A 27,152-nucleotide genomic window follows, 5' to 3' on the forward strand; every position below is an offset into this window, starting at 1 on the left:
GTGTTCCATCATTGCATGCCAGGGACCATGGAGCCTGCAGAGCCCTTGATTCAGCCCCCTGATCCAAATACAGCCAGCATATTTGAACAGGGAGAAGTTTGCACTTTGAACTGTGCCCATTCACATACCTGCCTCATCTCTCTCTCTCTCTGTGCTATGAGTAGGTTGTAACTGTACAATCTCTTTTTGAGTTGGAATGTGGCACTTCACCTGAGCATCCTCCACGAATGCCACCATTAGAAAGACTTTCTTCTCAGTATCACTCCCAATTATCTTACGTGTAACTCTGATTTCAAAGGGCCAAATGGAAGATGCTTCCACAACAGACTCTGGCAGTATCTCTACAATCTTACTTTCATTTCCCTAATGGCTGTGTTGTAATTAGATTTGCAAAAACAGCAAAAGGTCTCATTTTGAATGGCAACAGCTGTTGACACCAACATTTTATTGAATAATTTACTGGTTTAATGTTAGCTGCAAAACAATAAAAGCCTCTTGTGAATTTTAATTTCACAGGATGAAGGTTTTGTTGTGGTTGTCTCTTGCTCTTGGTTGGGCATAACTCAAGGGTCTCATGGTAGGGTAATTGGTTTTAGCTCATAGTGGCCCACATTAAATGCTCACAGATTGCAATATTTCACCTGTTATGGTATCATGTTTCAGGCGTCTAACTTGATGATGGTGATGCAAATGTCTGCTAAAATTCCATGTGCTCAAAATTCTCATTGGAAATTGCATCGATTTAGAGCCTGGAGCCATATTATACTTAACATGTGAAAAGTTGCCCAAGTGGATGCCAGACACTGACTGCTGAGAAATCAAATGTTCTATGGAAGTGTTTACCAAACTTTTTAGCATTGGGACCCACTGAGAAAAGTTTCACTTCATCAGTCACTCAAGCCTCTGTGGCTATAATGGTGATTGGGCTGCAGTGCTCCCCAACATAGTAGGTTGTTTAACCTTTGATGCATGTAGCTTAATCTGCTTTGTCAATTTTGTGATCCATCAAAAACTGGGTCTTAATCCACTGGTGGGCCACAGACCCACAGTTTGGGAACTGCTGCTCTATGAAGACCCAGTCAGATAAAGATGAAGGGGGTGATGGATAGTCACACTGGGAAACAGAAGCCACTGTCTGTCTTTCTCCTGCCTTGATTTCACTCTCTGCTTATGTCATCTCTCCTTTAGTGGCTAAGGCTGCAATCCTAACCTCATTTTCCTGGGAGTAAGTCCCATTGAACACAATAGGACTTACTTCTGAATAGACCTGGCTAGGACTGTGCCCTAACTGTCACAAAAGGCGCTAAGGTGAGATGACAGAAGAAGAGATGAAAAATGGTTGCAGAAAGGCAACCTGTGACTCTGAAATCCACTCTAGCTTTATCTGCCTGACTCCACTAGGATGCAGAAGTCTTCACACTTGGATTCCACAAGGTTACCTTAAGATGGTGAGTGTAAAATGGCAAATGTAAGAAGGCAAGTGTAAGATGTACCCAAGCTCTTAGTATCTGCTAGAGATATCTAAACTTGAAAATATGCGACAACCTGAGTCAAACCAAAACTTGGTGCTTACCAGCTAACTCAGATATTCCCTCGGCTGCTAGAAGAAGATGAAACATCATTTGGGAAACGATATGTGTCAATCAGCAAGTCCAGACAGCTTGAGCTGAGCTGCCATGTTTTCTTTCAAATTGTGCATTCAGAAAGTAATCTTGCAAAGTGACCTAGTTCTTCAACCAAAAGCATTATCCTTTGAAACGCCTTCCACTGAAGCCTTCTCGAAGTGGGCACTTTATTTTTAACAGTGTCCCATGGCATCTGCTCCAAGAGCATTTATACAGTGATGCAGCACTCAGAACCAAAGAAAAGGCTCTTAAATAAATATGAATGAGATTATGTATCTGAGCCAGCTTTCATCTTAAGAACTATTGGGGATGCTTCCGCACAAGTGTGCACCATTACAAGGGGCATTCAGAGAAAACAAGAGCCATTTTAATAGGTTTAGAGGAGACGTGTTAAACACAAGTCATTGGAGCATAATAACTGAAGCAGAAATGTAATCACAGATGCCTAACAGCAAAACCTCCAAAGATTATGTTGTTTTCCAGCTACGGATAGGAATATTTTTCTTTGGACAAACTATTTTCGTCACACTTTATTAAAGTAATATCTGTAGAGCTGCAGCTTAACAAGGAAAAACTGCAGCATGAATAGATCCTTCGATGAAAGGCATCATCTTTATAGATTTTTATAAAATCCAAAAGGTCAGAGACATTCTAACGGCAACAGACATCTTCTGTTGATCATTTCTTTTAAATGGTGTAAATTATCATTTATATAGCGCCATCAGCATACATACGTGGTGTTTTCAGAGCGTACGCAAAATGATGTATTGCAGGCCACACAATCCTTTAAAAACAACTCTTTGTTGTAGATCATTCATATATATATATATATATATATATATATATATATATATATATATATATATATATATAATTGTATTGTATTGGCAACCTTCAGTCTCGAAAGACTATGGTATCGCGCTCTGAAAGGTGGTTCTGGAACAGCGTCTAGTGTGGCTGAAAAGGCCAATCCGGGAGTGACAATCCCTTCCACACCGGGAGCAAGTGCAGTCTGTCCCTGGTCTGTCTCCCTGGCTATGGGCCTTCCTTCTTTGCCTCTTAGCCTCAGACTGTTGGCCAAGTGTTTCTTCAAACTGGGAAAGGCCATGTTGCACAGCCTGCCTCCAAGTGGGCCGCTCAGAGGCCAGGGTTTCCCACTTGTTGAGGTCTATCCCTAAGGCCTTCAGATCCCTCTTGCAGATGTCCTTGTATCGCAGCTGTGGTCTACCTGTAGGGCGCTTTCCTTGCACGAGTTCTCCATAGAGGAGATCCTTTGGGATCCGGCCATCATCCATTCTCACAACATGACCGAGCCAACGCAGGTGTCTCTGTTTCAGCAGTGAATACATGCTAGGGATTCCAGCACGTTCCAGGACTGTGTTGTTTGGAACTTTGTCCTGCCAGGTGATGCCGAGGATGCGTCGGAGGCAGCGCATGTGGAAAGCGCTCAGTTTCCTCTCCTGTTGTGAGCGAAGAGTCCATGACTCACTGCAGTACAGAAGTGTACTCAGGATGCAAGCTCTGTAGACCTGGATCTTGGTATGTTCCGTCAGCTTCTTGTTGGACCAGACTCTCTTTGTGAGTCTGGAAAACGTGGTAGCTGCTTTACCGATGCACTTGTTTAGCTCGGTATCGAGAGAAAGAGTGTCGGAGATCGTTGAGCCAAGGTACACAAAGTCATGGACAACCTCCAGTTCATGCTCAGAGATTGTAATGCAGGGAGTTGAGTCCACATCCTGAACCATGACCTGTGTTTTCTTCAGGCTGATTGTCAGTCCAAAATCTTGGCAGGCCTTGCTAAAACGATCCATGAGCTGCTGGAGATCTTTGGCAGAGTGGGTAGTGACAGCTGCATCGTCGGCAAAGAGGAAGTCACGCAGACATTTCAGCTGGACTTTGGATTTTGCTCTCAGTCTGGAGAGATTGAAAAGCTTTCCGTCTGATCTGGTCCAGAGATAGATGCCTTCTGTTGCAGTTCCAAAGGCCTGCTTCAGCAGGACAGTGAAGAAAATCCCAAACAAGGTTGGCGCAAGCCCTGCTTCACTCCGCTTCGGATGTCAAAAGGGTCTGATGTGGAGGCATCAAAGACAACAGTGCCCTTCATGTCCTTGTGGAAAGATCTGATGATGCTGAGGAGCCTGGGTGGACATCCGATCTTGGGGAGAATCTTGAAGAGGCTGTCTCTGCTGACCAGGTCAAAAGCCTTTGTGAGATCTATGAAGGCTATAAAGAGTGGCTGTCGTTGTTCCCTGCATTTCTCCTGCAGTTGTCTAAGGGAGAATACCATATCAGTGGTGGACCTGTTGGCTCGGAATCCACACTGCGATTCTGGATAGACGCTCTCTGCAAGTACCTGGAGCCTCTTTAGTGCAACTCGGGCAAACAGCTTTCCTACAACGCTAAGGAGAGAGATGCCGCGGTAGTTGTTGCAGTCACCCCTGTCACCTTTGTTCTCGTACAGCGTGATGATGTTTGCATCCCTCATGTCTTGAGGTACTCCACCTTCTCTCCAGCAGAGACAGAGGATTTCATGCAGCTCAGTGACGATGATCTCTTTGCAGCATTTTAGGACTTCAGCAGGGATGCTGTCTTTTCCAGGTGCCTTGCCAAAGGCAAGGGAGTCCAGGGCCACGTGAAGTTCTTCTAGGGTGTGTGTGTGTGTATATATATATATATACACGTATTTTTAGGTTTCTTAGTTTCATACAGGAAGTACATTATAACACAATCCTATTACTCAGAAGAAAATTTCATTTAGTTTAACCACAACAAAATGTTTTGGCTGGATGCAAACAAATATACTGCCCAGACAGACAGACAGACAGACAGACAGACAGACAGACAGACAGACAGACAGACACTGCTGGAAAAATACAATATGTAAAAAATGGCTTGGATCCTAATGTTTGTTCCATAAATGGAGTAGAATGTCATTCACAGTGCAGTGTTTTCCTGCCTCCATCTTTGCAGTCCCCTTGCTCTTTGTGAAAATCTATTCCTAATGGTCAAGAGACCTTCTCAAGCAGAATGGTATACAACATAGGGAGCTACAGCAGAAAGAAGTGATCAACAAAAATGGTGCTCTCTTTGCAAACAGATGTGCTTTCCATTCATGCAAGATTCACAGAAGATCCAAGCCAATGATTCGGGAATTAACCAGAAGAATTAAGACAAGCAGGCAGACAAATATGCATTTCTAAATTTGCATATTATTAAAATGCAATAATATATCACTTAATACTATAATTTACTAATCACACTATAATTTACACTATATTTTACTATAGTGTATATCACACTATAGTAAAATATACTATACTATATATAGTATAGTATATAGTATACTATATAGTATACTATATATACTAGTATACTATATACTATATACTATACTAGTATACTATATACTATAGATCACATTATAATTTACTAATAATATTTCAAGCCAACATTGGAAAATAGGTAAACGTCATGTATTTAAGGTATGTAAGCTTACCCTTGGGTGCAGTTTGGATGGCAAGAGTGACATTCACGGTTCTCATCAGCATATTTGAAAATGAAACTGTTTGTCCCCTGCACACCATCAGGGCACTTTTCCACACAGTTGGGGCCATCCTTAAAATGGAAACACTTGGTACAGTGGTCTGCTCCCTGCACAGGAAAAAGAAGTACTCAGTGTCGCACTTTCCCAAATAATTTGGAGCTCCCAAGAGCTATGGAATGTAAACAATGCTCTCAAATACCTGCAGTATGGAGCACAGCTTCAAACCAATCCCTTGGCTTCTCCATGGGATTAATAACATTGTTATCATTGTATTTCTCAGACAGAAGACCTGGAGAACAAGACTGAGATGGCTGCAATGGCAAAATGGGGCAATCTGCAACCCGTTTGTAATGGGCCATTAGGAAGATATGACATCTCTGACCCAGAATCTGCACTGGCTACCAATTGCCTTTCAGAGTCACATTTTGTCCCAAGAAGACCCAATGTGGACCCTTCATTCTTAATACCTAAATGTGTAGTTATTTACCCTGTCTAGTGGGATCCAGAATCTTCCTACAAAGAGCTATTTCTTGTCCAAGAATTTTACATTTTCCCAGCATTCAAAGCACAATATGAATTTTTCCCCTGGGAAAATTCATTTCATTGAGTGCATTCCCTTATTCCAAGGAGACCCCCAGCTTCCCCAATTCTAGCACTGGATACAGCTTGGGCCATGCTGCCCCACTGCACCAGCACTTATTAGGATTGGGCTGTTAGTTTCATAAACAGGGCGGCAGAAATGGAACACTGCCTGGGGTCTGCCAACTCTGAACTACCCCCCCCCCCAAAAAAAAAAAAAAAAAAATCCAAAGCCCTTACCATGATCCTCATATGCTGTTGTCAAACTCAAGGAGTGCAAGATTCTGGTTTGGTAAATAAAAGAAGTCCTGCATGTCCAAGTATGATGACAGCAAGAGAGGAACCCGGTAAGGAGGGGAATGATCTGATTCTTGCTCAAGAAAGCAGGAAGTTGATCATTTTGGCTTGTACTAGCAGTGGGTTGAAAGGAGGAGGCAGTGGTAACAGTGGCAATGGTGGACTCGGGGTGAAAGCCTCCCTGAATTTGCCATCTCCTTGGACACCTCACAATCTGTTACTGATGCAACCTGCATCCGCTGGTCTCATGGATGAGCCAGCTTAGTTCATAGGTGAGGTTCAAAGATGAGCACTGAATCTTCCTGGATGATATCCAATGTGCTCTTCACTACGCTGTGCTGGCTCTCAATTTGTTGTGTTTTTTTAAAATTAAAAATCTGAGTAGATATCAGTTTGTTCTAGTATGTTTTAGGTGCTTTCAGTGCTAGAATGTTCGTAAAGCAGCAAAGCTACCCTCTTGCCATGCACTGTCCAACTAGCTGAACAAGATTCTTTACTAGATTTTATTTCTTTGCAAGCTATGCAAAGCTAGCACTAGAACCCTCACCCAGCCCTATTCACTACTACAACAAAAGAGGTCATGAGGTTATAACTAGCACTTTGGAATACTGATTACCAAATGGTACTTACAAAGTTAAAAATAAAGTGCATGTTAGGAGCTGTCCACTAAGCGGTAACCCTGCTGCATCAACATTATACTCACTGGCCCCCTGCATGTGATTCTATGGTTGTCCATCTTCTCACATTGTGGGTCACACTCCACGCAGACAGAACCATTTGCAAATTCCCGATATTCCCTGAGGAAATAATAGTCGAATTGTTTAGGAAGACAATAGGGATATTGAAATAACCAAGCAGGTTCCATTTCCAATATAGGTATTGCAAGTTCTCCTAGTGAGGACAATTACCCCAATCTGCCTTCTGTGTGATTCTATCCAATTTACATATCCTTAAGAACAAACAACAACAGTGGTTTAATTTGAAAATTCTTATATAAACTAGCTGGGCCAAATGACACAATACAAGAGCGTGTCTTAAACTGTGTGTTGGGGTCTGCTAGGTAGGTATGAGCCAATTTCAAGCGGGTCGTGCAGCACTTAGCTCAGTCACCATTGAAAATACAGGGCTCAAAATACAGAGGACAGAGCTGCTGCGCAGGGTGGGCTCCTGGTGGGAGAGAGGCCTGGTGCTTTGCCCTGAATAGGTGGGAAGATGGGACACTGGAAAGGGGGGAGGACTGTGTGGTTGGAGAAGATCCAGGCCTGCGTTCCGTTTTGACTTCTGAGCGGGAATGTTTGAATTCCAAGCTATGCAAAATAACAGCATGAGCGTGCTGTGTAATGGGACCTTTGGCTGATCGCAGCTCTTCCAGGTTAATGACATCACTTCCAGTGGGTTCCGACAGATTGTCATTCTAAAAAGTGGGTCCTGGTGCTAAAATATTTGAGAACCACTGCATTACAATAAATGCATAACGTAGCCAGTGGTGGGTATTTTAGTAGCACATGCTAGCGGTGCACAAAACAGGGCACAACCACAGTGTGTTAGGGTTAGCGTTTTTGTTAGCACTTTGTCCTTGCTGAGATTGCTATCCAGCCTGCACCTATTCAGTTCTCTTTTTATTGGAAAAAAGAGTTTCTTTTGCATCCCATTTGTTCAGCTCCATATTTTAATACACACCTCATTTGCACCAAAACCTTAAAAACCATGTATAACTGAAGTTACCATTTGTACACACTTTCCCAAGCATAAGCCTCTTTGAAGACAATGGGGGTACTTCTGAGTAAACGTGCCTATGATTGCACTGAGATAATATAAATGTAGTTTATGTGAATATTTAAGATTCTAGGGCAGAAAAGTGTAAGACTCAATGGAAATAAATGATCAGATTTTTCATATCCCCAAGAGGTGTAAAAAAATAAAACCATTCTGAAATTACTGATCTAGACTCAACCAGAATGCTTTCTCTCAAAGTGTTGCAACTCGGATTTTTTGTGTGTGTGTACATTTTAAACCACTGTGCAAAAATAAAATACAAAAGTCTTATCCAAATGAAATACACACAGAATCAACTGCAAGTCAGACTTTAGAACTACAGAGTTGCTCCTGGAGTCTTATTCGCATATCTAGAACTTACATCTTATAGTGGTGCTAGTGACAAGTGAATGTGCCTGAGGCCACAATCCCATGCACACCACCCTCTGGCAGCACACCTCCTGTGCTGGCGCTGGCTGCCATAAAGCAGCCACTGCCTGTTGCAAAAGTCGCTCCAACAGCATGCCACTTAGCAGCACCAGTGAGGCCTGCACCTTTCAACTCACTCCAGCGCATCTTCTGCCACTCACCAGAGCAGTTAAGTCAGAGGGAGAAACAGAAAGGGGCAGGGAGTGAGAGGCAGAGAGCAGACAGACAGATTGGACCTGTGTGGGGCAGGATCAGTGCTGCCTCTGCTGCCGATATCTTATCCCCCTTCCCAGGCCCGATCCCACGCTACGGGTCCACACAAACCTGCACCAGACCTGCATAAGCTATTTACCTAACTCATCTTTTCTTACACCCAACCATGAAGTCACATCTCCACTGTGTAGACTTTTGCCATTCATCCTCTGATAAAGAACATACCATACTGTCATGAAATACTGTGTAGACTTTTGCCATTCATCCTCTGATAAAGAAGATACCATACTGTCATAAAATATAGGGGGCCCCTCATATCCACGGATCCCGTATCCACAGATATGGCCCCCAGTCCCCCCCCCACCCTGTGCTCCTCTTATCTCCAGAGGCTCTTCTGAGCCCCACAGAGGCTGCATGCATCCACCTACATCCTCTGCAGGTCTCAGAATAGCCTTTAGGTCAGAAAAATCCTCAGTGGCTTCTCTGGTCATCATAATGCCTTTTAAAGGCACAAAAACGTCACCTCTGGTTATACAAAACAAAAACTGGAAGTGACTTTTTCGGTCTGAACAGCCATTCTAAGGCCTGCAGAGGCCACAGGCAGATGCGTGAGGCCTCTGTGGGGCTCAGAAGAGCCTCCAGAGGCATGGGGCATCCACAGTATCCACTTGAACTCCCACAGTTCCCAGGGAACACTTGTACAAACATTTCACATCCTTGACAGGCGGAGAGAGAAATAGTAAGAGGAAAGCTAAGTCCAAGTTTAGGAAGAACATATTACATGGAAGAACTTTTGTTTTGCTTTGCAGGGAAAAGGCCCCAAGTTCAAACCACATTATCTCCATGTCAGGCAAGAAAGAATTCCTGTCTGAAACTTTGGAGAGTCACTGCTCGTCAGCAATATTGAGCTAGATCAGTGGTTCCCAAACTCCTATAAGGGAAGTTGGGAACCAGAAAGGTGTTTGTGTGGGTGGGGCAGGCGCAGCAACAATGCTGCAGAGATTGTAGTGCTGCTGCTTCCAAGGAACTTTTTTACTTACCTGGGGACAGCACTGGCCTCCTGCAGGGTTCTGGAGGCTCGTAGCCCCCTCTGATTGCGGCTACTGTAAACAGCTCTTTTCTCCAAAACTGGAAATAGCTTTGAGAGAAGGACTTTGTAAACAGGCTGTAGAGGAGATCAGTGGGAGCTGCAAGCCTCCAGGACCCTGCAGAAGGCTAGTGTTGCCCCCCAGATAAGAAAAAACCCCATGGCAGTGGTAGTGTGATCTTTGCAGCACTGTCACTGCCATCAGAACAGGGTCACTGCTCTTAAGGGGGAATGCCCTGCTTCTAGTTCCCTTGGTGGGTCGTGACCACCAGTTTGGGAACCACTAAGCTAGATGGACCAGTGGCTTGACTGTGTATAAGGCATGCATGGCCTGCATGGCCCACAAGTTATTGCTAACTGCTTGGCTTTGAGTGGGTGGTTAAGGCACCAAAGAACAGCCCCATTCCAGGAGGGACAATTATGAAGCATGAAATTATGTACCATTGAAATTCAACTCTTGGATGTATATGAACTGGGGTGTTTTTTTTTTTAATTCTTTTCAGTGTAGTTCTTGAATATCCAGAGGAACACCATCTAAAATTATACCTAGGAAGATTTTGCAAAAAGGTTTTTCATTACAGATTTTGAAAAGAAAACTCTTTCAGGGGAAATTGGTGATGATTACTAGATGCTAATGGGTAATTTGGGCTTCTTTCATATACCCTCTGGAAAGAGTCTGTCTTTCAGTCCTTGCATCAAAAAAGTGGTTTCACACATGTTTAATTGAAGCATACCGTCTACTTAAGAAGTTAAACACTCTTTCCTCCAATCACTCAAGTATAGGATGTACTTTAAAGGGGAGGGTCACCCATAATAAGACTCTACAGAATCAATTAAATTAACCTAGTGATGTCTCAGATTTTTACCCCTGAACATTTCAGGGGTAAAAACTACACTTTGAGAGGGAGGAACCACAAACCTCCCTAACTCTTCTTTTCATCTTTTTTTATCCTAGTGCTTGCTCACAAATCATGTGCAGTGTTATCATTTCCCCTTCTTTCTGCATTGTCCCAGTCAATCAGAGATCACATTATGAATGTAATAATATCAGAGTGTCAAAAAGCCAGCCTTATCTGGCACCCTAAAGCCCGACAAAGTCTTCCCATTGCCCTCACTCAGAGTGTAAGGGAAGGGAAGAAAGGAAACACATTCCCTTGCTGCTGAGGCAACTGGTACAGTACAACATTTTCTAAAATAATAATAAAATAGCAATAGGTACTTAATGGTAGATAGGAACTATATAACCAGTATACTTCTGGAAAAGGAAAAAAGTAAGCTTGCAGAAAAAGAGTCTTACCCATTGTAAAGATTACAAGCTTTGACACAGGTCCTTCCCCGGATGAAATGTGCACAGGACAAACATTGATCTGGTCCTGGCCCCCAACATCCATCTTTTGAGCATAAAGAGCTGCACACCATTCCTTCAGCAGCTGCAAAATAAAGACAGAAGCACAAATATGTAACGTGCTTAATGGTGAGCATTATTCCCACATTTAGAATGCAGATTTTCCCCCATGTCAATGAAAACAGTTGCAGTTTGAACATTTTACCGTACCACAGATCTACCCTAAAGTAAATAACGGAGTAGTGCCTTCTCTGTGGTGGCACTGCACAGGTAGAACCACCTCTTCTTAGGGAGGTTTGACCTGCTATTGTTTCAGAAATCATGTAAATTGTTCCAGTAGTTTTGGGAGATATTTAGTGTTGTAATTGCTGTTCCTCCTCTTCATCTCAGATTATGTCTTGAGTTTTTGACCTGTGATTTTACAGGTAATCTATAAATGGACTTAGGCTGCAATCCTAACCACACTTTCCTAACCACACTGAGTAAGCCTCATTGAACAAAATAGAACTTACTTCTAAGTTAACCTGGTTAGGCTTGTGCCCTCAGATGTGTAAACTGCCTAACAGCCCAATCCTATCTCCCCCTCCACTGATAGGACAATAAAAATGCAATCCTAATGATTTTTCACTTGGGTTGAATGAGTCTGGTTTTTGTTCAGATATTCACTGCAATAAAGAAATGAAGAATTGTTTAGTAAGCCTATTTAAAAAAAAAAATTTTTTTTACATTATGGAGAAATTCCAAAAATGTACTGCCACATTTTTCTAAGGCTGGTGCCCTGGAAGGGCCTTCTGGAAAGTTTGACAAGGAATTTCTTTTTTGTCTCTCTCAATAAAGATGAAAACAAAACCCTCTTCATACCTACAGTATATAAGACATAAACCTGTGAGTAATCTTTCATTAAAAACATGGCTTGTCAGTCTCTTTTATTAACGGAAAGTTCCACAACAATATTACTCAGTTAATTAAGCAAGCAGGAATAAAGTCAATTAGGCCACAAAGACTTATAAACTTAATTGACTGAAGGTGTTTATGAGCAAGCTGTGGCTTTACAAAACAGAACTGGCAAAGCACTACAAAGCTCTTAGGTGCTGTTTTGTTCTTCCCCGTTCACACGAGTCTATTGTTCCCAATAATCGAGGAGAAAGAGCTGCAACATTTCTCAGTCCCATTGCTTATCTTGCCCAGAGTTGGGACCAACTCTTTCATTATACAAAAATGAAGCATGCAAATTACTTACAAGAGGGGAGCAAATTTTCAGAGATTATTAGCCTGACCCAGCAAGTTATCAGGAGTTGCCTGTGCTAGTTAAAATCAAGATCTTCAAAAAGTTTATAGTCCCAGAGTTTAGATAAAGACTCTCAGCCCGTGGTTTCAAATACTGGACCCCTGCTAACTGGTTAAGAGGCACTTTTTCAAGTGGGTGCTCCTCTTTTATTTAGCAGGGGGAGAGTAACTGGCCCACCTCACCCCAGCAGTGTCTTTTCTAGTGGCTGTCTGCTGGTGTTGCATTTTTTTAGATTGTGAGCCCTTTTGGGACAGGGAGCCATTAGTTATTTAAGTTTTTCTGTAAACCGCTTTGTGAATTTCTTGTTGAAAAGCGGTATATAAATACTGTTGTTGTTGTTGTTGTTGTTGTTGTTGTTGTTACTGTATGGAGAAGGGCCAGTTCTGTTTTCCACTGCACACCATATTGCTGGCACCAACTCAGTGCTAAATAATGATAAATAGCAGAAGTCTCCCACCAATTAGGTTTTCTCTGTATAAAATAGAAAGGTCCAGACATTTGTATGTTACATAATTGCACACTTAGGGCCCAATCAACTTTCCAGGGTTGATGCAGCTGCAATGCAGCCTGTAGGTAAGGGAAGAAATGTTCCCTTACCTTGAGGAGGCATCTGTGATCACCCCCCTCCACAGCGCAGGATGCAGCACATGACCTGTTGGCATGGCTGCATTAGAGCTGGAAAATTGGACAGGATTAGACCATTAAAGGGGTCGTCTATAGACATATAAGTATACAGAGGCCCCATTTACATTAAGAAAAAAATTATAGTGATGATTAATCTTTCTTCACAGGTTCAAGTCACGACTCTCCTAATGACTAACAGCCCAATACTGAGCTGCCCAGTGCACGGGGCTGCAGCAGCGCCAAAAATGGTTGCCGCTGCATTCAGTGTGCCTTAGGCAGTTGCTGCTGCCTCCTCTGGAGAAGGGGACTTTTGTCCCTCCCCCCCCAGGTAAAGTGAGTCGCCCCGCAATGGGGCTACTCAATTCTACGACAAGGGTCGGCATAGCATTTAGAGCCTCCGTGTTGGGCAGATGGCCCGACACGGAGACTCAAGATTTGGTAGAACTTCCTCCATCCGGCACACCTCCTCCTCCTTGCCCTCTCCCCGCCCTCCCTCCACCTCCCCCCATCCTGGAATGCCTCCCCTCTCCCATCCCCCACCTACCTCTCAGCTGCCCAGTGGTCTGCGTGACCACCAAGCGGCAGAGTTCCAGTGCTCCAATGGCGCTAGCCCAGCACTGAACTAGCACTGGTATCTTGCAGCACATTTGCGACAGTGCGTGCCAGAGGTAAGCTGGCATGCACTCTTTGGGACTGGGCCCTAAATCTCTCTATCTCATACTGCATTTTGCCCATACATCTCTCTTAGGTCCACTGATCTTCAGCAATAAACTGCAATCACCATGGAAATGGCTCATAGGTCAGTGGTAAAGCATAAGCTATGCATGCCTGATGTCCCAAATTCATTTTTTTTTCATTTTCCAGATGAAGCATTTCAAGTAGCAGGATTGGGAAAAGAGCCCTGCCTGAGACCGTGGAGAGCCATTACTAGCCTGAGAAGACAGTAAAAGGTTAGATGGACTAATGATTCCACTTAGGAACTTCACATTTTGGTCAACATTCTTCTTTATGTCAGGTTGATTATGGAAAGCCAGACAGCTGCTACTTCTCATCTTTCCTCACTTCTGTTAGGACCTTTAAAGTTACATAATTCTAGCTAGGAAAGTAAGACTATTACTATGCTATATCTATTACTTTAAAAGTTTGTGCAGGGGTTTGGAAGAAGTCCCTCAAGTGAATGTTTCTAGCCAGACTCAACCAATAGTAAACTAAACCCACTATATCAGAATTTCTCATCTCATAAAGCTGCCTGTGTGGACGTATGGCCGTTGCTTAATTAAGGTCAAGGTATAGCTTTAAAGTCCATGACTGATGCTAGTTCTGGATAATTTTTAACAGCAGAACTGAAGTGTTTGTGCTTCAATTAAAGCGTAATGATTTTAAATAGTTTTGGCAAACGTGATTCAATTATCAGTATATAATTGCATTAGATAAATGAATATGCCAAGCCCTTCTCCCACATTTTCAAACACTGCTGCCTTACTCAGGCTCTTCAAACTGCAGATGCTTCTTTGAAATCACCAACAATAATGTTAAAAGGAATCTTCATCAAGCCACATTTTTCCTTTGATGTGCTGGGTAAAGGCTTCAAGAAAATGTAGCTTGAAAGAACCATCCTAAGATAGGATTTGTGGTTCTTTCACTTACATAAGCAACAAGCTCCATTTTTAGCAAAAGGCTTTAAATGCTCAACAAATCTGTGCCATCCATGTTTCATTTGGAAGCCCATGATGAACAGTCACAATTGAAGAGCCTAAGGGCACAATCCTAATGGCCACTTGGGCCGGCACAAGTCCCTTGCGCCAGCCCAAGAGTGTTGCAAAAATGCTGTAAAGCACTTTTGCGCCACTCAGAAGGGAGTTAGACCGGCGCATGGACATGCATCAGCCTCCCCGCACTGTGGGCTCCAGAGTATGGGTGCAGATGAAGACCTGCTTTCCTCTTCAGTTACATTTCTACAGAATACCTTGTGCAAGTTAAAAATTAATCAGACTGTCACCTTTACCTTGATTTGATTTATACAACAATGTTGCATACTCATGTGATAATGTCACATTATTCCACATGTAAATTATTATCAATTTCCCTCCCTCCCTCCCTCTCTCTATCTGTGAGAGAGGGAGAGAGAGAGAGATTGGTTTCTGTTCTATTATTAAAGGTGATCTGCGTTTTGTTATTTCAAATAGACAAATAGTCACATACTATGAAATACGGGTGCTTGTTGAGACTCTCTTGTTCGGTACACACTGCAAAATAAGCATAACACTTACTGCAATTGTCAGACTTCTTATTTCTGTGGATGATGGTCTTTTGGTTGGAAGTACTGAAGAGACTGGTCCAATTGATGGTGTGATAGTAGCACAAATTACTATTGTCCGTTATGTAGATGTTGCCAGCACTGATATGTTTCAAGGACTGAAACTGTAGAGATTTGATTCCCTGCTGCTTGAGAATAAGCAAAGAAAGGCCACTGGAAGAAGAGACAAGAACAGAATAGTAACTAAGCCCATAGTAATATACAGGTACACACATTGTAGAAACTTCCTTTGTTGCTTAGTGACAACCACTACATCAAAGCATACGGCCTGACTGTGATAGGATGGGAAAGTAATCTAATTCAGGCTTTTTTAAACCATCCAGACTACTCTGTTCTAGAAGCAGAGCTGGCACTAAGGCAGAGCACAAAGCCACAAATGCTTAGAGACAAAGAGAAGTTTAATGAAAACAAACCGGGATTTCACAACAGCAAGACAAGCCACCCACATACGTCACTTAAAGAATAGTGCAAGAGAGAATGCCATTAGCAACGCTATCAAGTAATTCAAAGTGGTAAAAAATAAATTTTATAAAAGCTCGTTTCTGTAGCCATTGACAATGGTTTGTTGAATCTACAGAATCATCATTGGCGCATGCAGGAATGCAATCATGGCGAGAAAGGTATTCTATAAACCAGCAATATCACTGAGTAGACTCTTCAGGCCATCACCACGACCAGGGCAATTTCCAAAAAGCAACACTGTGATTGTTAAATGACCACAGACTGTACCCATTTACTTTTGGTACACAGAATATGTTTTTCAAACTATCAAAATACCTACACTGGAAGAGTGGACAAGCGTCAAATTGACTGAACCTGAACAAGGGTTTTTTTAATGCTTTATTTTATTTTATGCAAAAGAAAAAAAGAAAAGGGGGGAAGCATAGATAAATGTTATTATTAAGTTGCCAGTTACTTTTGAACCCAAGTCCCAGATGGAAGAAAATCCTGAATGAACCAAGTATTCAAGAGAAAGCAAGTATTTGTGACTAAATTAAAAAAGAAACTGTGACTTGAACATGGGTTGTGCCACATTTTGTGTTGACTATTATTGGTAAGAATGCCACATAATTGGAAAGTTCTGAGTTTAGGCTTGATGGTTAGTGCTTTAGAGGACTCCTTATTTGTTACAAAGACTAAATTAGAGTCTTACAAAGCTTGGCTGTTCATGTACCAAACCCTCCTGGGGTCAGGATGATTTTGAACATAAGAACATAAGAATAGCCCCACTGGATCAGGCCATAGGCCCATCTAGTCCAGCTTCCTGTATCTCATAGCGGCCCACCAAATGCCCCAGGGAGCACACCAGATAACAAGAGACCTGCATCCTGGTGCCCTCCCTTACATCTGGCATTCTGACATAACCCATTTCTAAAATCAGGAGGTTGCGCATACACATCATGGCTTCATGATGAGAAGTTCATGATGCAAGAAAGGACCTTTCTTCTGTGGGCACAACAGGACTATGAAACAGGCCCACGCCTGAAAACATGGGTCAGGGTTCTCAAACAATGGCTGGCAGGATCAGGATCATATCTTCACCCTGCCATCTTCTGTTTATGCACAATGGGGGAATGAGATTGAGTTTTTTGTTCTGTTAACAGGTTGCCTGTTCCTCCTCTGAGATAGCCAGATGTCCCTGGGCGTGCATGTGTAAAATTCAACAGGCGTAGTAGTCATACTACATGGTCAATTCTAAAATGGTATGTGGGAGCATAATTGCAGCTTTAAGGCCCATACACACACACACACACACACACACACACACACACACACACACACACACACACACACACAGAGGATTTTATGGCTATATGGTGCATGCCTATGTGCATCCTATTCAATAGTTATGCCCATGAATGGCTACCCAAATTTCTTGGCAGGAAAGGTGCACCCAGTGGATTGCAGGGAAAAAATGAGATCAAACTTCCCCACCACACATAGGAAAAAGATGGGTGTCCAATCTGAGATACAGTTCTCAAGGAAGCAGAAGCTGTTGTGTCCATATCCCAAGGTCCTGTCATCCAAATTAGATTCATCCAGATGGAATTGTTTTCAGTTAAAAAGACACAGAATCATGAAACAAAGCAATATTGCAACAGCTTATTATCTTGAGAGGAAATGATGAACTGCAGTTCAACATATAAGGGTTTTATTCCACTGGAGCCACACTTATACTGTTTACATTAAAATGAAATACAATTATCAATTCCAAAGAGATTCCTTATTCCTTTGCCTATGATTTTTTATAGTCATTTTCATAACATCAAGCAAAAAATTCTCAACTCTGTGAAGTGGATAGCATAGCATTCCAGAGTTGAAAGCTAGTGATGCTAAAATTTAGTTTATGAGAAACCAGTGCTCTGCAGATTTATTTGATCTTTTTAAAGAGAAAATCATTATTTTCTAGTTGTTCTAGACAAAAACCAATACCACTAAAGCCAGTGCAAGATTGTAATTCAAATCTCAAGGTTTCCTAGCTATTTATAATATGTTTGGACCATTGTTGACAACACTGGAAGGATCCTTTGACTGATTCACTACTCTTTCTTCCATGGGTTGCAGCATATATTACTCAGATATATTACTTCATGGCTCTTCTGTTTCTGTCTTTTCCCTCCTCCCAGCAACTTTTGTGCATATCAGCTTTGATATCAGAGAGAGAGAGAGAGAGAGAGAGAGAGAGAGAGAGAGAGAGAGAGATTCTATAATGCTGGTACAAACTTCTCAACAGTCCATCCAGCATTACTATATTATTTTGCCTTGCAAGACACAAAATTCCAGGGTAACAGAAGGCAACAACTGATGAAAAAAGAGCAGCAACATCCATTATGAAACTGGAGTGCCAAACAGTAGATTGCAGAGTTAGCACATATTGTGACAGACAACATTCAAAGCAACACTGAATGAATTGAAATGTAGCTGTTCAGTCACAAGCCATAACAAAACGGACAGAAAACAAGATTAAATAAAGCTCCCCAGATCAAATTGAACAATGTAATTATTGCACATCCCAAAATATCACTGATCAAAATACAGTCAGGAACATGGCTATCCATAACATTTTTGTTTTGATTTCATCAAAGCGAACTCAAAAGTGGCCACTCTCTGGGACACTTGTTTGTTTATCTGAAAACACAAGATCAATCGTCTACAAATTAGACCAGAACTCTATCCTCTTCAACAGTTCAAAAAGAAATCTATTCCTAATATTCTCAGTTATAGGACAAAGGAAGAAATACTGCAGTAAATCCTGAGTTTTCCTTGTTTCACAGACTCCTGCCAATCAAGTGGAATAGTATGAAATCCTCCATCTAAAGCAGCAGAAGTCCAGGGGTTTGCAACGCACGTTTGCGACAGTGTGTGTCAGCAGTGAGCCAGCACGCATGGGTCTGGATCGGGCCCTAAATCTCCCCTGCTAATGCAGGAGCACCAATGGAGCGCAGGTTGTATATTGCAAGGGGGGGGGGAGGCAGTCCATAAAAACTTTTGTTCCCTTACCCCAAATCAAGCCCCTGCTGACCCAATGGGTCTCCTCAAATCTGTGCCAAATATTTTGCTGACACAAGTCCAAGGACAGTAAGGGAGAGAGAAGAGGAGAAAAGGGGTTAGGATCTGGCACATGCTGGTGCCACTGGAATCCACCCCTGTTCCACCTCTCATGCCCCCTCACTGCCTAGTAACTCCCGTTTCTCTCCCTCTTCACCCTGTTCCACCCACCAACACCCCCATCACCAGCTGACACCCCCATCACCGGATGACACCAGTTGACATTCGCTGTTGGAGGTAGTTTGGAGATTTCTCAGAATACTGTGTGGTTTTATTTATTTATTTTTTAACCAAAAATTCTCTGAAAAAACTTGAAATGTTGGTATACTGAACCTGGGGGTACTGCCTTTATATCTAAAAAATAGGTTGAGTTGGCATTATGGCATGTACAATTCTATGCATGAGGCCTTAATCACAACTCTACAAGGCATCTGCCAACACTAGTTGCTGCTGCCAGTCCCCCTGTCCATCGCCCCCATCCTAGCAAGGCTTTCAGTAAGTCTATTACAAGCTGAGCCTGAACTTTGTTGAAATTATGGTTTGGCTCGTAATGAGTTATGGGGAGGGGGAGTAAATCCTTGACTTGGCCATTAAAGCCTTCCCTTATTATGAATTTTGTTATCACGAGCATGGCTGAATCTGCTGGACCCGAATAAAAGGAACAACTAACATATTTTTGCATATATATTGCAAATAGAAAAGGAAATATATTTTAGCAATCCATTGAGAACAGTGCAGATTGGGTTAGATGAGATCTGTGCATATGCTGGGGTAGATTAGACCCCTGTTATCAAGAGCTCAGTGTGACCGAACTTTTAAATAAAGGAATTCAACACACATAACTAAATTAAAATTTCTGAGGGTAGATTTTTAAAAAAGTGAGAATACTAAGAAATTTTTTTTTAAAAAGTATCCCACCTGTATAGTGCTCTTCCACCTATGGTAACCAGGTTTGAAAACACACTAAAATCTGTCATGTTTTCTGGCCATGACTGTATATTCAGAAAACCTAAAGAGGATGACAACAGAGATGTTAGAGAACGTCTCTACCATTTTTGCTAGAACAGACTAATAACAGCACAATCCAGTTATTTAATTGGGAACATCTTCCTTGGAATATATCAACCTTATTTGACCCATAATTATCCCTTGAAGATTTAAACTCAGCCATTCGTGTTTAGGGCAGTTTAGGGAACAACCATGTGTGGGTACACTGATATCTCACAGAAGTGTATCTGGAATAATGCAGCACCCAACTCATCAAGGTAACCTTGTTTAATAAATGCAACATTGCTTGAAGGCAAACTTTCAATTCTTGTCACTCCCAGATGAATACCAGGAGTGTCTTTATTCATCTTTATTACTATGGCAAGTAGTTCTTTGCTGTTGCAAATAGCAAATGAGGATAATGGACACTCAGTCAAGTGCCTCTTTTCAAATAATATTATGCCAATTTCAATCCATTCATGAGTATTATTTCCTTTAATTGTGTAGATAAACCTGAAAAAACCACTAATACGAGCTTCCACTCGTATAAAGCTTCCAACTTTGAATATACTTCTATGACCATTCAACAAGCTCTTATGCTTTTTCAGTATACTATTATAGCTCCTTCTTGTTTCATTTCTCTTAGTTAATGGATGATGTTTACCAATTATCTGATATTACTATTTATTAGTAGGTATTATTTCTCCCTGCCATAAAATCTACTTAGCCATCCTAATTATATTTGGATATACTGTAATAGTAGAATAGTTAATAGCAGGCGATATTTTATTTAAAGCCATAATTCAAAAGAACCATTATCCTGCACAATTCTGTCTTTGAAGGATTTGTTTTCTTACTTTTGGTATTAATACTGTCTGAGCATTGTCTCATGATCTGGGCATTTTCTCTGTACTAATACACTGGCTAATAGTATTTTCTACAGGAAAAGTTTTCGAAGTGCTTTATAATGTTCATCTAGAAATTGATTATTTTTAAAGTTTTTAATAGTATATCTAATTTCCTTTGAAGATATTCTAAGCTTCCAATATTCTCATTTAAGAATTTGAGAATATTAATCAGGGAAAGAGAAGAAAATCTTAACAGAGTTAATCAAATCATATTCAATTTTATCTCTGTAGCAGCCACGGTAATACAAAATGCAGTAGATAAAATAACAGAAACCATTATGTTTAAACATTGTTCAGTGAGTATAAGGTAAGTCACATAATGACAGCACCTGGAGAATAAAAATCAATTCCTGCTATGTGATGAGTCATTTTAAAGGGAAATGCACACAATTTCTCCTATGCTGCCACAATGGGTAGCGTGTGGAAAATGGGTCAATTTCCCTTCCAAAGAAACTGTTTAGATTAAATTGCTGCTTCTGTCACCATGTACTTTTAAGCAGTCCATTTTTGCTGGGAAAGCACATCTAATGCCAGAAATGACTATCTTCAAATGAGGGGGGAGGCATTCACTTGATAGTCTGTAAATCAATATTAAATTTTCAACAATGTTAGCTTTTTGATAGAGACACACTTGCGATTAGGGAAAGCTAACAAAAGTAATGATCACCTGTATATATTTAATGCTTCAATATGTTATTTCATGACTCATTACAACAACCCTATGGAGTCCCCCATAAGTGTTAACTTCATCAGTGTTATCATACTGAAGATGGAGGGTGAATCAAAGAATGAGAGAAAGTTAGCTTGCATCATCACCTAAAAAGTCAAGGTAAACACTGACATCAGCTCTCTTATGCATGCAGTAATTTTTTAAAAATGGTAAGCACAACACCAGTAAGAACAACAGATGTAGCAGCTCAATTGTATTTCACCTGTTATCTCTCTCACAGTTTGAAAAACATGCAGATTCTGTGGATCCATGGCTTCAATCGTGTGATAGGGATCCCTAGAAGATAACAACACATCAAAATAATCTAAAGAAAAAAATCATTAACAATCAATTGTGCTAAATAATTTACACAAAATCAGTTTCGCCTTGCCATAAGAAGAAGACAAGGCTCATGAGAGTGCTACTGCAGTTGAGAGCTTCAGTAAACCCCTCCACCTTTTTTCTGGTTCCGTATGAAAAATATACCATAATTGGGCACCAAATCCTGGCTGGGAGGACAGGTAAGAAGGAACCGCAGAAGAGAGTTGGACAACTGTGCATGGGAGGGGAAGGAAGATTTAGAGAGTTGAGTGGTTCAGGTGTGGGAAGTGGTTCCCCAGCTTGGACTAAAATTTGAGAAATTGCTGCATGTATTATAACCCAACTCCCCTCCCCCAGTGTGTTTCCTAGCCAGGAAATATGAGTTTCAATGACATTTCTACAGAGACATTTCTACAGAGTGGATCGTCCTGGAATAATGAATGCTCTTCTTGCCAGTACTGAGATTAGTGCTCTTTGCCCCAATCTAGATTGATGCTGAAATTCTCTACGCACCTACCTGGGAGTAAGACCCCCTTATTTCAGTGGGACTTACTTCTGAGTAGATGTGCATAGGATTGAACTGTGAGTGAATATAAAGAAACGTATTTATTCAGGAAGTCAAATATGTTAATTAATATTCCATATCTTTTATGTTGTGAACCTGAAAACATAAATCCCCATGAGCCACACTTTTCTCAATATTTTTCTTCCAGGCTAGACTATACGAATAAAAGATTTCTGCTTAGAATTCAATTAATTTGAGGACACATATTTTTGCAATCTGTTGCAAACAGCATGTCCTTGGGAATGTTAATACTGAAATGAATGCAACATTTAAGGGTGTACTTAATGAATTTGTATTTAAATGCCTGTCAAAACCAAGATAGCTACAGTAATCGACACATATGGGTATCTATTATGCAACAAGGAATCTTACAGCACAATCCTAGCCATGTTTACTCAGAAGAAAGTCCTACTGTATTCAGTGGGGCCTACTCTCAGGTAGGCATCTACAATATAAGACTGCAGCCTTAATGCAATTATCATCAAGCTTTGTTTTTGTGCTGTGATTTAAACCATGACATGAATATGGGCTTGTGGTCTTATCTTTATCATTGTTCTAGGATATCGTATTTTACGTTTTGTTGTGAGCTGACTGGGAGGCCCCTAATGGGGCTGAAGGGTGAAATGATGAAACATGCCGTAAAGCACGTTTGCACCTCTTCAAGATTTGGCTGGGCCAGTGCAGGGATGCACGCAGGCCCACGGGGGCTGAATCCAGCCAACTCTGGCAGGGAGGGTTGCATTGGCCAAGCTCAGCCGACACAAGGGTCTGGGGAGGGCGGGGAGGAGGTGGGAGGGAGGTGTTCCAGGGTGGGGGGGGCAGGCAGAGGGCAGTCCTGATGGTGGGCAGAGAATGGGAGGCAGGGCTGGGACTTGGCAGTTATGCCGGATCCCAACCATGTTCCCTGAACAGTGCGAAGCAGCTGCAAGCCACTCCACTGACTTATGCCACCTCAGGAGGTGGCGTAAGTCCAAGGAGACCCGTTGGGGCTGTGGTGGCTTACCCGGTGGTAAGGGGAAAAGTTTCCCCTTACCTCTGGCTGAGCTAATTTGGGCCCCTAACTTGTGCTGAATACAGAGCAGGCCTCGTGGCCTGCCTGTTCCAGCGCAAGATAGGATTGTGCTGCACAGTAAGTAAGTTCAGTGGTAACCTGTAAGGAAAAGAAACAAACTGAAAATCCTGGCAACTGTACACACGCAGTTGTCTGAACGAAATTGAGATGCTACTGAACTTCATAATTTCCTGGCTCAGAATACAAACTTTGGTGGCTTATAATGCTTGCCTCAAATACATGCAGGCATTATGCCCCAAGTTCTTCTATCGGTTCAGTTTTAATCTACCCACGCTCAAGTCTCCAGCATCTTTTACCCATTTATATGTGAGTCTCCAAGTCTCTCCCTGCCTGCCCGTGTACATTGCTGTTGGCAGCAGAAAGAGGAAGAAAGCTCTCTCTCTCTCTCTCTCTCTCTCTCTGACCCCTGTTCCCTTCACCTGGCAGTCAGTGCTGCTATCAGTCTTTGAGAAAATAGGCCAGCTCTCTCAAAGTCAAATGAGGAATGCACAAGTGCATCTATCACTAGAACATATGGAGCTTCAACACAGGAAAAAAAAAAATCTGTGACCCCTAATACATTAGTGCAGAAGCAAGATTAGATAATTTGGAAGCCCACCATCCAGGAAGCAGTTGGATGGAAGAGAATTTACAAAACATCCTCTCACATTGCACCCACACTATTAACCATGGCATTAGAACAGCCCTCCATGTCATTGATCAGTGTTTCATTTCTTGGAAATAAGAAACTGGACATCTTTGGAGGACAAGAATTTGGATATATTTTGCCACAACATGTGATGTACCAAAGTGTGTGTGTCCATCACTTTAGGAATCCTAATGTGACCCTTCAGCACCTTGAAATTAAAAGACAAACAAGGGCCTCCTGAAAAAGGTGCCTATAAAAACAAAATAAACCTTTAACAGTGTGGACTCTTCCCAGACGAGTACTGACCAGGGCACTTGGAGGCAGACAGAATGTTTCCTGTGCAATTTGATTTATTTTTTTTAAGTACTCATATCGTAAAGAGAGGGAAGGGGGCAAATTGCAGGCACCTCTTTCTGTGCCATTCAGAGATGTCAAGAACTAGCATAGGAGACTAATTGGACCAGACATCTTGGAGACATGTCAGAGAAATGGGGGTCATTTGCAGGTTTTACAGTGAAGTGAGCAGAGGAAAATGGAATGGTCACAGAAAACCCAAAGGATTAGCTAAATATTATACAATTAATTTTTGTGATTTAAGCCTCCCCCCCCCCACTGCAGCCAGGGCTTACAACCTGTTCAATGAAACCAATGTCTTCAAGGATTACAGTTTTTAATTACATATTTTGCTCAGTGTGAAGCTGCTGAGAAAAGACTGCTGCCTAAAAGGAAAAATGAAATTGAAAGCCCAAACGTGTGTGCCTTTTTTCAGCAAAAAGACTGCATGACACAATGAATCAATTCATGGTTTTTGGTTTTTTTAAATTTTGTCAAGATATCTGAACTGACAAATCACGTTTGCCAATCAGTCAGCATGCTGGACTCAGAAACCATGGTTTGAAATGGATTGGCAAATCATGGTTTGTGCCAGCAATGGTTCAATGGTTCAACGGCCAAAATGGTTGCTCTGTCTCAGGGAGATACTGTGTCACAGAAATAGGAGGACTGAGCAGATGATAAATGAAAGCTAAATAAAAGCAGCTGCAATCTAAGGATGCTTCTACAATTGCCCCCATTTGAATTTCTCCCCATAGTTTAGAATTCCAGATTACTTTTTTTTTCCCCAGTGTGGAAATGATGCATCAACAATGCTCTCCCATGTCATTTTTACATCTGAATTTTGTATCAAGCTCTGGTTAGCACAGAGCACATCAGCACTTTCACATCTTCTAGGGTACTTGTGTCTGCCTCTCTACATTACTCACAATCCTAAGTATATTGAGAAGTAAGCCCCATTGAGTTCAATGCATCCTACTCCCAGGAAAGTATGTATATGATTGCAATCTAATCAGATGGAATGCTAAATGCATTATTATAACTTCCTATTTTTTGTTCTCCTAAACTTAAATAACTACAGACAATAAGGATTAGGACTGCAGTGTACAGTTGTTTAACTGCATGCACTGTTCTCCATGATGTAGTGCCAATGAAAATGGTTTCTTTGAAGCTGCTATTAGCACCAGGAGTAAAGCTTTGTCAATATCATGAAACAGAAGGAAAATGATAAACACCCCTTCCCTGTGTGTTGAGGTCCCAAGTCTGATGGTTTCCAGCTAATATTTTACTTGGGGGGAGGGGGAAAGGAAGAGGTAATAACATGTTTATCATTGTACAGTATCTTGTTTGACCCTAATGCAGTGGTTCTCAAATTGGTGGGTCACAATCCACCAGTCCGTGTAAAGAGTCTCCCGTCCCTTTAAGAGGTGGGGGAGGGGGTGAGAGCAGCGATGTGATTCCCGGATCGTGTTGCAAATGGGGGTGGAAGGGGGGTGCTTTTACTTACAGGTGGCTGCAGGGCAATGCAGGAGGTTCAGGGAGCCCCACGCAGCCCTCCACAGGGCTCCCCAACGCTCAGAACATTGAAAAAAAGTGGGTGCATAGCACTTCCTTTTTGCATTTGCAACTAGAAAGTGCCTTGAGCCTGCTTTTTTCAATGTTCTAAGCATTGGGGAGCCATGAGGAGGGATATGCAGGGCTCTCCACACCTCCTGCAACATCCTGCAGCCACCTGTAAGTAAAAAACCCCCCTACCACACTCCATCAGTGACACAATCCTGGGGATTATGTTGCTGCCCTCACTCCCTCCCCACAAAGACTTACCCCTGGAGTATAACTCCTGGAAAGTTTGAGAACCACTGTCCTAATACACGTATCCTCATTGATAAAACAATGCAAATAAGCAATCTTGATGTGATTGTACAACAACATGCAAACTATGAAGAAAATCCTACCCACAGGAATGTTTCCTATCCACTTTGACAAATAAGTCCTAAGCGTTCAGTCCCATATTTTGCAAGTTGAATTTTTTATTGGAAATAAATGAGGAGGTTTTTATTTCCTTCCTCTAAATTCGGTACTGCATATACTAAAAGTGAACTTCTTGAAATTATTGACTTCCAATGGGCTTTCAATGATGATGTAAACATTCTTTCTCCATGCACACATTTTTTTATTCCAATGACAAAAATCTGTACTTCTTTGGAATGTACACATTTTCTGCAACACTGAGACAAACTCAGGGAGTAACAAATGAGCCAGCAATGGATAAGGCTCTATGTTCTTTTAGTTTTACAAAGCAATACAGGAAAATAAATTCAGAACGTGGCATTTAGCTTTTTATACACTATACCGGGGTTCCCAAACTTTGCAGTGACCCTTGCTGGGTTGCAACACTCCTGGTGGTGCTGGAGACCTCTTTTGGTTTGGCAGCTCAAGACCCAATGCTATCCAATTTTCCAGTGCTGGTGCAGTTGTGCCAGTGGGGTGTGCGCTGCATCCTGTGGTAGAGGGGCAGTCACTGGGGCCTTCTCAAGGTGTGGAAACATTTGTTCCCTTACCACGGGGCTGCATTGTGGTTACACCAGAGTTGGAAATTTGCACAGGACTGGGCCCTCACTCTACAGGCCTCTGCAGGACTCAGAATGACTCTCAGAAGCCTCCCCACACCACTTCCTTTTTACAGAATCAAACTGGATGTGGTTTCTGAAAACCAGAAGTGGCTTACAGAGACTTCTGGGGAACATTCTGAGTCCAGTAAGTACATGTGAATAGGTATTGCTGCGTTTGCCAAGTGAATTGTTATCACAGTGTTAATAGCAAATACATATTTTATGCTATTGTTCCATTTTGTCAACATTTGGTAATGCTCAATTTAATTATATAGCAATGTGTGCACTTTTCTTTACACAGTCAAGTTGGTAAGTGTAAATATACTTGTAACACTTAATTTTAAAAACGGAGAACAAACTAATTT

At 41.8% G+C, this 27,152-nt stretch overlaps 1 protein-coding gene across 4 annotated transcripts in view; it reads right to left on the reverse strand.

Annotated features, from left to right (window-relative positions):
• ERBB4 (erb-b2 receptor tyrosine kinase 4) overlaps positions 1 to 27,152 on the reverse strand; it is a 912,234-nt gene that overhangs the window by 205,622 nt on the left and 679,460 nt on the right. For all 4 annotated transcript variants that reach the window (XM_066626312.1, XM_066626139.1, XM_066626395.1 and 1 more), the window contains exons 10-15: positions 21,480 to 21,553; positions 19,571 to 19,661; positions 15,057 to 15,256; positions 10,827 to 10,959; positions 6,749 to 6,842; positions 5,122 to 5,276 (exon numbers count right to left, since the gene is read on the reverse strand). In XM_066626312.1, the coding sequence (XP_066482409.1) occupies positions 5,122 to 5,276; positions 6,749 to 6,842; positions 10,827 to 10,959; positions 15,057 to 15,256; positions 19,571 to 19,661; positions 21,480 to 21,553 (747 nt within the window). The remainder of the gene's footprint in view (positions 1 to 5,121; positions 5,277 to 6,748; positions 6,843 to 10,826; positions 10,960 to 15,056; positions 15,257 to 19,570; positions 19,662 to 21,479; positions 21,554 to 27,152) is intronic.

The sequence above is a fragment of the Tiliqua scincoides genome, chromosome 1 (genome assembly GCF_035046505.1).
Source record: "Tiliqua scincoides isolate rTilSci1 chromosome 1, rTilSci1.hap2, whole genome shotgun sequence".
Taxonomy (NCBI): domain Eukaryota; kingdom Metazoa; phylum Chordata; class Lepidosauria; order Squamata; family Scincidae; genus Tiliqua; species Tiliqua scincoides.